The 11,558-nt window shown below is 44.7% G+C and overlaps 1 protein-coding gene across 2 annotated transcripts; it reads right to left on the reverse strand.

The window, feature by feature from the left end:
- Positions 1-212: 212 nt before the first annotated feature.
- Positions 213-11,177, reverse strand: onecut1 (one cut homeobox 1). 2 transcript variants are annotated; one of them, XM_068600383.1, is made up of 2 exons: positions 9,729-11,177; positions 213-5,626 (listed from the first exon to the last, which is right to left on the reverse strand). In XM_068600383.1, exons 1-2 carry the CDS (start codon positions 10,795-10,797, stop codon positions 5,337-5,339), a joined length of 1,359 nt encoding a protein of 452 aa, XP_068456484.1. In that variant the 5' UTR covers positions 10,798-11,177; the 3' UTR covers positions 213-5,336. The 2 variants fall into 2 exon arrangements, with proteins under 2 accessions (XP_068456484.1, XP_068456400.1); XM_068600299.1 differs by having other exon boundaries at positions 9,714-11,177.
- Positions 11,178-11,558: the final 381 nt, after the last annotated feature.

Consider the following 11,558-nt stretch of genomic DNA (forward strand, 5'->3'; position numbering starts at 1 on the left):
ACACACAAAAATAAATATATAATAATAATAACAAGAGCCAAGATTCAGAAGCTGGAAATACCAACAGTTTATTTTCTACTTTTTGTGACTACAGAAATGTTGAAACATTTTGAACACTGAAAAAAGCTGGATGACATCATCACTTGCTTCTCAATTTTCTTTCTTTTTTTTTCATTTGCTTAGCAATCACAACAGATGATATTGCACGGCACTGAGAAAGCAGTAGCAAAGCCTGGGAAAGAGCAATGACAAATCAATTCATGAGACATGTTATACATCTGAGAGTAACACTGACAGTATTGGCTCTCTTGCACACACGTGCACACACTCAGGCACTCATGCATGCACACGGACTCTCACACACACACACACACACGCGCACACACACACACACGCACACACACAAACACACAGAAAACTGAAGAAGCATTGTGAGTTGAGAAGGAGGTCAAAAGAAAGAGATCAAGGTTGAAGAGAGCACAAGGCTGACAAGAGCAACAAGATTTCATTTGGAAATGCAAGATGAACTACTACTATAATCTATTCCTAAATGTCTATGACAACAAATATGCTTGTTTATCAAAACCCTTCAAGCATCTTTGTATATGAATAGCTGGAGGACACCCCTCTGCGGGTGAGAAACTAGTTCCCCAGCGTAAGAGATCCAGATGATTGTCTTCGGCGCCGCGGTATTGTTATGAGACTTGTAGCCAAGCTACCCATCATATGGGAACTCCTTGTGGACAAAATAAATAACAGAACATGTGAAAATGGGGGGAAGGGGGGAAATGGATCCACACTGCATCATCCATTCCCTCTTTGACTTAGGCTTTAAGAACGGTTATGCAAGCACCTGTATACTTTGCTGGGAAAAGTTGACATTCTCCATTCTGTGACACAATGACTGCACAGCATGCTGATACTGTGCTGTCTGCATGACAGAGATGAAGCAGTACTAACAGTCAGGCCTCCGACAACCAGGGGGAGTGAAACCCGCTGGTGGGATATGCACCAATCAGTCACGCGCATGCATACACCCCAGCAGTACAGGTTTTAACCATGGACGGTCGGACACACAGTGAAGAAACACATGCAAATGGAGACACACACACACACACACAAACAAAACCTCAGCAGTACTTGACAATTGAGTTGCACGCACACTCACTCATCCACAGATCAAAAACGGAAATGAGCAGGTGATCGTCCCCATACACATTCACACACTGATTCCTTGGTAAAGTTCTTTGCAGTTTTATTAGACTTTGCTCATAGTCATTACACGAGTACGTACCAAAAGAACAGATACTAGATGGAGCGAGGCGGCAGTGCCGCGGCAATAAAAACAGACCCAGCTCCGCGGCACAGCCCCTGGCAGACCGGCTGCCCAGCCTGCACTCCACCTCACTCTGTGCATGAGACAGCAAAGTGAGCGGGGCTTGCAGCCCTCGTTTCAAATGCTTCAGATTGTACATTGAACTGGAGATTCCCCACATGGTAGAGGAAGCTTGTCTACATAGCCCCTACGCCTTCTACATTCTATACCCGTGCGAATGGCAAATCAAAACTCAACAAGTCTACCTCACAAATGCCAGTGCTTTTCAACATTATACATATTTTTTTTTTCCAATTTTTGGTTTGTTTTAAAAATCTTTGGATGTGCAGTAATACCCATAAAATAACCGTTGTTTTTTTTTTTTAAAAAGTCAAAAGAATAGAAAAAACACACGTACACACTGCTTTTTGCCAGCTGTTCAACAAAGTAGCTCCTGTTTTACTTTGTCTGCATTGGCAAATCAACTGTCTGGGTTTCTGGCAGTGTTTAAAACACACATTGAAATGCCGGCTAGGATTTAGCTGAAGAAGAATACAAACTACTCCTTTTTATATCTAAGCGTGGGAAATAAGGCTGTAACATAAAACTTTGTCTTTTTTTTTCTTCTTTTTTTTTTTCAAAAAACCTACTATATACAAATCTAGAGTTTCTACAAATGCATAAATTAAAGCAGTGGTTAACCATTACAAAATGCAATTAAATTAAAATCACAACACAGAAGTAGAGAAAAGGGAAAATATAAACACAATATCACAGCAGTTGGTTTTACCCTGTAAAAGCAATAGTCTACCATCATAATATTGGCATAACCCAATGTCTGATAAAAAATATGCTTCTCCCTCCATCCCTTAAGTTTCATACATCAACCCTGAAACTCGTCCTCGTGACTCGAAACAGAGCACTTCTGCCAAAAAAAAACAACAACAGCTTCAAAATAGATAATCATACAATTTTTTTTAAGTAACAGTAACAGTTACCACACGAGTGGAGTTCTGCCTTACTCACAGATAGACGTCTCAATGCAGAACTCAAAGGAATTATTACTATGAGGTATTCAGAGACATTGGTAAAGACATGCACGGCCAGAGTGCTGAACCTTCCTACACACAGCAGAGAGACAAGGACGGTTGGGGAAGGAGGGATGGAGGGGAAGAATGGGGCAGGAGAGGAGAAACAAAGACCTTTGGTTTAATCTGTTGAAGTGGACAAGATAAATTCCTTTGGTATGTTTTCATTGCATGGTTGCGCTGACGAAAGCACCACGGTGTGATTAAAAAAAAAACCTTTTCCTTGTTTCTTCAGTAGTGGCCCTTCTACAGGCTGAGGTATTCACAGAGTCAAAGGTGAGAGGTCAACAGCGGTTTAACACTTTGGTTCAAGCAAGGCACTCGTCCTGGGAGTTTTAGAAAGATTGCAACACGTCTGCTTCTACTTTCAGGAACATGTCTGCCTATAGTTGAGTCAACAATTCTGCCCATGTCAGCTTGTCTGTCTACGTTCATGTCAAGACGTTTGACCTATTTGGTGGATCAATATTACCAACCTATAGATACACACTAGAGACTAGAGGCAGGGCAGAGTAGAAAGAAAGCTGGGGGGGAAAAGCCACTCCAGCAGGGTACTCTGTCAAATTCACATTGATTATTTGGAAATGAATCATGAACCAAACTAAAAAAAAGTTTTTTTTTTTTTATACAGCCACAATGTCAGCTTTTACATTTCATGGTAGAAATGAATACTTTGATAGTGCTGCCAAGCACAAAGAAAGGCGGATCACATTGCGAGCAGGTCGGCTGTACCCCACAGGCACCTGCAAGGCCGCTTGTGTGTATCTATGGCTGGATCAGCATATCTGCCTATAGCTACATCAGCATGACTATCTATGGAGCTGTAATCAGAGCACAGATGAAGCAAGAGCAAGCATAACAGGGGTGCATGGGGTGAGTGCAGGTTGGAGGGGGCGATTGGGGAGAAGAAAGGAAGAGAGAAAGAGAGAGAGAGAGCGGATGGGGGAGGGGATACATACAACATCTTTTAACACCACTCATAGAGGCCGTGCAATGAGAAAAAATCTTTGGTTTTCTTTGGTATCATCAAAGTGATAGAAATCACGTATGGAACTTGAGTGAGGTAGCATCTTTGGTTCACACTATAAAACATCAGCAGGTCTTGACACATTTTTGTTTCTTGTCGTCTTTTTTTTTTTAAATTTTTCTTCTTTCAGAGGTGGAGAAGCAGCTCCCTCTCGCCTCTCCTTCAGCGCTTGTTCTGATGAATGTAGCCGCTAACCCTGGCCATGAGGAGGATGACGGCAAGGGGCCAGCTCAATATATTTAATGGTGCGCTGCCCTGGGCCGGCCCTGTGTAGTGCTTTCCTCCCAGTGCTGAAATGCATAGCTTACCAGGAGAGCGGAGGCAGGATGGGAGGGGGTGTCTGGGCATTGGCAAGGGGAGGGTGGGGTGCTTTGGTATTCAGGTGACGAGGTGACATTGCTGTGTAAGTGCCTGAAAGTGATTTGATCATTGATATCATCCCCTCCGCCCAACATCTTTGATGAGGAGATAAAATCATATACGGATGAAGCACACAGGGACAACGGAGCGACGCTGAATGCTTATTATTAAAGTGGTGACACAGTTTGTCCTGAAAAAAAAAAAGAAGGCCGCCTGTCTCCTTCTATGTGTCACAACCACACAGAGAGCACGGGAGCCGGTGTCTTTTGTTTTCACCGTTGCAGAGAAAACACACGACAGAATGTGTTGGTCTTTGTTCTCCAGCTGCTGGTATTTGAACACGTGAACTTCAGCGAAATCTGGAGGCGTTAGCTATACAGACGTACAGGAAAGGATGTATCTGCAATGATTAATCCTCACAATGAGCATTTTACAGGAACATCCTCTCCAGTGTTTGCAAAGATATTACCGCAATATTTAGTTTGATTTAAGAAGGCATCTATAAGGCAAATATCAATAGTTAATTTTCAGGGTTGTGTCACAGAGCGTTTCCATTTGCAGGGAATATATGACTCAAACATGTCGTAAGAACCATAAGCGGTGACATTCTTTTCTTAGTGACGCCTATAACTAACAGTCTATCTCAGGAGGTAAGGGAGGAAACGAGGTAAAAATATGCTTTAGATTATCAGCTACAAAATATAATCTTTGGTCAAATTACTTCATAGCAGGTTCTGAAGTGGTTTTTTTTATGTCTAAACTGCATGAGAGGCTTCAGGGTGTATAAGCTTTGGTTTTTCTTGTTTAAATCATTCAACGCTTCAGCATGTTGGAAGAAAGCACTACCATATGGGTTGAGGTGAGGGGTTTTTGCTTTGGTTCAGGGTTGGGTCTTTGGTTTTGGGTTAGCAGTCTACGCGTGGGCATTTCCCTGTCTGTCTGGAATGCTTGATAGAGAGACAGACAGCTGGACAGACAGACAAACAGTCCACCGCCACCAATCCAAACAACGTCGCACAACAATCCAGCTGCTCCCGTAGGATTTTTTTGTCTTTAAAGTTGATTGGCCAATCCCACCGGAGCTCCACTTTCTGGCTGTTTTTCAAAGGTGTGGACTGCTGCAGATCAGACTGCCAATAGGCTGATTAAACCTCCATGTAGGTACCCGTCATTAAAACCAACCAATCAGATTAAAGATAAGGATGGCGAATGATAGATTGATACTGGGTAGGGAGGTGTGGGGGGGTGTAGTAAAGCTAGAGACCAGTGACAGTGAGTATGTGTGAAAAGGGGGTAAAACTATAGTCTTTTTGCAGTATGTTACACTTAAATGTGTTGCTGAAACAAACTTTTCAAAGCAGGTCAAACAAGAAGTCTTTGGTTTGTTTTTTTTTCATCTTTGGATACTATAAATATCAATATAGTACAGGTTTAAGGGCAAAACATTGCTTCAAGGTCTTTTTAAGTTTCTCTTTGTTTCTCTTAAGTTTTAAAGCTTTTCCACCGAGGTTGAGTCAGTTCAGGAGTTGGTCAAATCAGTCCGTCTTCAGGCTTTGGTGCAGGCGTTGGAGCCAGAGTTGACTGGGTGACCGGAGCCGTCGTCCACCCACTTGTCTAGGCTCCGGCGGCGTGCGTTCATAAAGAAATTGCTGACTGTGGTCAGCTCGAGGCCCAGCTGTTGGGCGATGGTGATCTGCAGCTCTTTGGATGGACGCTTGTTCTCCTTGAAAATGGCATGGAGCGTCCGCCGCTGCACATCTGTGAACACCAGCCGGGGCTTCTTGGACACGCTCCCCCGATCGCTTCTGCCGTGGTCCTGTTCCTTACGCTTACATGCTGTGGAGGATTCAGTAAAGAGACAGACAGAGAGAGAGAGAGAGAGAGAGAGAGAGAGAGAGAGAGAGAGAGAGAGAGAGAGAGAGAGAGAGAGAGAGAGAGAGAGCATGTTTGTGAGAGAGGGCAGACTCTACTTAACACATGATAATCTTTTTTTCTGAATCACACCTTGACCTTGGATTTAAAAAATACTGAATAAATCCATGGACTATAACCCATGAATTATCTCTGTGGCTGTCCCCCAAACCAGCTTAACGTACAAGTCTGTTTTCATCACTCATGTGATTATTTAAAATCAATACTAATATGAGATATTCTCCAATCCATTTTGACCCAAACTAACTCATATAATTTGTTTTGGTGCACAAATACAGGCCCAAAACAAAGTAAGCTTCAAATAAATGCATATATCAAGATTATTTTGTATTTCTGAGACCATATATTGCTATTCAGCAAAGACCACAAACATTGGTTTTAAATTGTCTGTATTGTAACTGACAATAATATGGAAACATTGAATGGCTTATCATCATTCAAATGGTCATTTTTGAGTCAATACAAACAGGAATTATACCCCTATATGTCTCTGATGTTGAGGCCACACGTTGTGTTACTCTCTTAGAAGCATCTCTCTTTAGTTTATCTGTCAGCTGTGACTTTCTACAGAGGTTTGCAGCTTGGAAGCTCGTTGGAGAGCAGACAGGCAGAACAATGTGCTGTCCGCGGTGCTGAAAACAACGGAAGGAGGAAGTTGTTAATCCGTTTAAGAGCCAAACTATGTTTTTCTTCTAGCACACCCAGCCAAAATTGAGTTTCATCCACGAGACCAGGAGGGGGCAGGCGTGGGCTGCTGGACCAATATTGGCTCGCTGGGGAAATTAATAAACGGCATACTCTAACCGCAATTCTTACAAACCAGTGCTGTTCAATTTTTAAATATGCGCCTGATGAATAAAGGCAATTTATGGTAGAAAATCTCAAAACATAATAATGTGCAAAGGAAAGAAAATGCAATAAAGTAATACCATAAAGGATTGCTAACAAAGTATCGAGATGAATTGCCCAAATGACAATTTTAACCATATAAAAACGACCAACAATGCTTTAAGGCATTCGTACTGGATTCTACGTTGGCGTATTACTTTGAGTTACAATGAACGTATACATTTAGTTTGGATGTAATGCATGTCTTTCATATTGACGTTTAGTAAAGCAGCGGTAAACACGCTTTATTAGAGCAGTATATTAAATTAAGCATATGTGTTAAATCAGTCCAGTCGAAGCGGGTTTTGCAGATACCACCTTGTAACCTATTTGTAACACGGTCTCAGGTGTGTGGTAAAGTACAGTGCAGCGACATGCCCGCGTGACCATAAACTGGAGTATAATTCCGAGTTCAGCCCGGTGTCTCCAGTGCTGGTAAATATTAACAGAGAGCCGGAGCTCCTCGTGTAAGGGCTGCTATAAATCAGCAGCAGTGAAGGCCACGCAGACAGCCGGAGCCACGGAGCGGGCCGCCCGGGCCCGGCAGAGGAGGCCCCGGCAGAGAGGCGGCTTTCCCAGGACCAGAGACATGACAGCGGCCTCGTTATCACACTGATCACACACACACACGCACACACACACACACACACACACACACACACGCACACACACACACACACACACACACACACACACACACACACACACACACACAATGCTGCTGCTCCCGGCTAATCATTACAAACACACAGATAACTCCACACACTCAAACAGACTGCAGCACACACTGGGCCTGCAGGCACAGGGTGTGCAGCAGTGTGACGATAGTCCTGCATTTCATAATCTCACAGAGAGCACGAGAACAACAAACAGACCTCATTGCTGCAAATATTCGACCTTCCAACGTGTTTATAGTGAGCATGTGTTGGCGTTATTCTGATTTACTGTACGCGGTAATTATTACATGTATGAAAGTACCAACAAGAACGAGAGACTAAACCAAAAGGGTCTCTACAGTTATAACTGATTTACTGATTTGAAAATTGATCTCTTGTTTCTTGAATTAATTTATTCTGCCTTGTGCCAAATCGTACCTGCCCACATCCACGCCGTTTCTATCATATTCGATTCTGTTCTATTTTATTATATTCAAGAAAATTCAGATGGGTAATTGAATACGTGGGGAAGGGAGAAAAGGCCCGAGATTAATTTCAGAAGCCTGAAATCAATAAGTATATCACATCTACTTCAGCACATGAGCCCATATCTAGTTCACCTCGCAACGAACGGATCAATAAAATGGCGCTCAGCCTATTCTCTGCAAATTAATTTAGTTTATAACTGTACATAATTTCACATCTCCCGACCTGTTTTTGGTGTTGTTTTCTGAGAGAATCTCTCGTGTTTTAATTTAAATTTCTATGCCCAAAAGAAGTTTGCCATTTTTATATTTGCATATGATTATTTTTCTTATAAAAGGATTAAACATGAGCTACAACACGACAGGACGTTATAACGTGCTCAAGGAAAAGTGGATAGGGAAAATGAATGAACACATCTCAAGCAGACATTTGTTTTCCCAGTATAACCAGTATAAATGGATCGTCCATTAAAAATAATCCCAAACCACCATCAATACGAATCAATAGGAAACTGATCGATTGGTCTGATCAGTGATGATCAAATACAAAACCATATTTCTTTAAAACTAATTTGCAGTGGTAAAAATCCTCAACTAACACACACACACACACACACACACACACACACACACACACACACACACACACACACACACACACACACACATAGCAGCAGCAGATGGGAAAACTGAAAAGTAATCAATTGCGATTACACCGGCGTGCACACGCACGAGCATGCACGTGCACACACGTACGCAAAAATCACGCACTTTCCTGTGGCCGAAGCCTCACTTTTCAAAACGCCAAAAAGCCCATTTGTAGGTCATTGATTGGGCCTATACACGTACGAACAAAAATCCATCGCGTGTGTGAACGCGCACGTGCGATTTGGGCCTCGATGCGCGCCCTAATTGACTCGTGTGTATACCTCAGGGACAAATTAATACAGAGGTCTATCAGTTAATTAGAGAAACCTCAGTGAAGGCAGGGTTGGTTTACGACCAAAACATAAACACATGCTCTCTCTTCTATTCTGAAATGAAGGCCTATAATATTAACAAAGTGAAAGGCAAAGCCCATTTCACTGACTAAATAATGCACGAGTTCAGCTTTTAAATTTAGTTTATCACACACTCTCCTGTGTGCACGCACACGTCTCTCTCTCTCTCTCTCTCTCTCTCTCTCTCTCTCTCTCTCTCTCTCTCTCTCTCTCTCTCTCTCTCTCTCTCTCTCTCTGTTTATACCAAGGGCACCACCAAAAAGTCTGATGGGTCGCATTTACACCCAAATAAACACATTCCTAACGATTTCTGGGCGAAGGATCAGCTTACGCACACAGTCCAGCGGTCGATACTTCGAGGGAAAATGACATGAGCACTTGTTTCACACTACCCAAAAATCAGTGTAGAGACAGAAAAGGGATGCGTATTGATATCAGGACACTCTTGTCGCTGCACAAGCATCCGCTTGGTTGAGAACTTTTCAACTTTAGCTTCTTGGCATATTGGTAAACACACGAATGTTAGATTTGACCATCCAACAGAATCCCCCCGCCCTCCTCCCCTCCCTCATCGAAAGAAACCATGGACATCAGTTCTACAAAATCCTAAGGCATGGCCTAGTTCCATGCTTGCATCTAAAACCATTTGACTGCAGCATCTTTCATAAAGGTATCATTTCTGGAGACATTGTGTTATAAACGTTTTTTGGCTAAACAACTAACAGCCTCGGGAATTTGTCCTGAATGCTACCCTGATGTGATTTTCCATTCCACTGCTCGAACATGTTTTGTTTTTTTCTCTTTGTTATAATATATATTTTTTTTAAATCACAAAATCAGTTTTAGTCCCAACCCTCATTGCGCAACATCTGGTAGTATTCAGAACAAACGCTCCCTCTGTTTCAGCGTCTGTTTCTCACGGCAACACATTGAAAAGATGAAAACAAAAAGGGGGCTTTACCGAGGCTTCGCTCACCTGCGAGCCTGAGTGAACTCATGCGTTGGAACTCAGGCTCCTGCAGCCACTTCCACATGCGGCGGAAGGTCTCTCGACCGGACTTGAGTTTGGACCAGGGTTTGGGGTTTCTCAGCAGGTCGGACAGGGTCCCCTGGGACCTGCACAGGACCCGCTGGGCAAAGATGGCCTGAGGGATGCTGTAGCGCTTCAGCTCCGTGGTGATCCTCTGCGCCACCTCTTTGGTATTCACCTCCTCCATCTGGCCCCCAGAAACACCACCCACTCCACCGCCGCCGCCGCCGCCCCCTTGCTGCCCGGGCCCGGAGGCCTGCTCCCGGCTGTTCCCCAGCCCCTGGCCGTGCCCCTGCGCACCGACGTGGGCGTGCGGGTGGTGGTGGTGGTGGAGGCCGTTGATTTGTACCATGCCCGCCGAGGAGCTCATGTGCTGCTCCGTGTGTCTGCCGAGCATGGCCGGGTGGTGAGCCTCAAACCCACTGGGAGTGAGCATCTTCTCACCAGGCATGGCGGCACCGGGATGAGCGTAGGGGGGGATGCCGGCTTGGGACGTGTGTATGCTGGCCAGACCGGAGCCAGACAACGGGGAGAGGCTCTGGCCCATGCAGGGATCTTTGTGATGATATGCGGGATACAGACTGTTCATTGGCGCCAGACTCCGGTCCTCCCGCATCAACGTGAAGCTCCCGCTGACATTTCCGGGGATCCTCTGGTGGGGATGATGGTGAGGATGATGGGGATGGTGGTGGTGGTGATGATGGGAAGGAAACTTGTCGGACACGGTGGAGATGGGGGGTAAGGGCTGCAGGGGAGTTAGGGTTGTGTAAGTGCTGCTCGCACTCATGCCAGGGGGGACTTCACACATGCTGATGGCTGGATGCAGGTGTCCGTGGTGACCGGGGTGATAGTCTCCGCCGTCCAGCAGGGTTCCCATGCCCATGGCGCGGTGGCTTAGACCCCGGGGGCTCGGACGGGCATGCGGACTGTGGCCATTCAGCAGCTCTCCGTGACCCAGGGACTCATGGCTCACTCCGTGTAGGTCGCCAATATCCATCGACAGTTGTGCGTTCATGATCCGGGCAGCGCTGTGGACAAACCATCTATCTGATCTAACCGCAGTTAGGCGATGTCCACAAGTCCTCACGTCCAGTAAAGTTGTATTTGTTTATTTGTTGCTTTTTCTTCCTCCTGCAGGAGCGTCCTTTGCTATTGCCTCCTCTCTGTCCTCACAGTCACATGTATATTGTCCTACCTCGCTGACGCTGTTTTGCAGAATGGAAATAGCTCTTTCGAATCCTTTTTTTCCCCTTGATCTTTTTGTTGTCGTTGTTTTTGTTTATTTTTTGTTATTTTTTTTTCTGATTCTCTTTATAATTCAAGCCCCCCCACCGCCAACCAGCTGTCCTTGCGCTCCGGTCGGGTGCCGCGCCATCTCTTTAGTTGTGTGTCTCCAGCCCCTTTTCCACCGCAGCACAGATCGCTGTCTACACATGCGCACTGTGAACACCCATCTCCTCCCATACTCTCTCTCTCTCCCTCTCTTTCGCTCTCAAACACACGCGCGCGCGCGCACACCGCCCCATAGCTCTGACGTCAGCTACCTTATTAAGGAAGGGAGGTATCTAACCACCTGCTTCTAAGCTTTTCTCCCATATAACCCGTATACAGCCTTTACTAAAATGTAAAACATGATATTCAACAGATCTCTGATCAAATCCTGACAAAATCGACCGACATAAATGCACTGGATGCAGCGCCTAACGTTCGATATCCATTTCTTGTTTAGAAAATGCCATTCATTATGGTCCTCCTTAAATTATTAAGTGCAAATGA

This window comes from Clinocottus analis, unplaced genomic scaffold (assembly GCF_023055335.1).
Source record: "Clinocottus analis isolate CAN_PGR_092001 unplaced genomic scaffold, fCliAna1.0.p SCAF_1, whole genome shotgun sequence".
Classification (NCBI taxonomy): Eukaryota; Metazoa; Chordata; class Actinopteri; order Perciformes; family Cottidae; genus Clinocottus; species Clinocottus analis.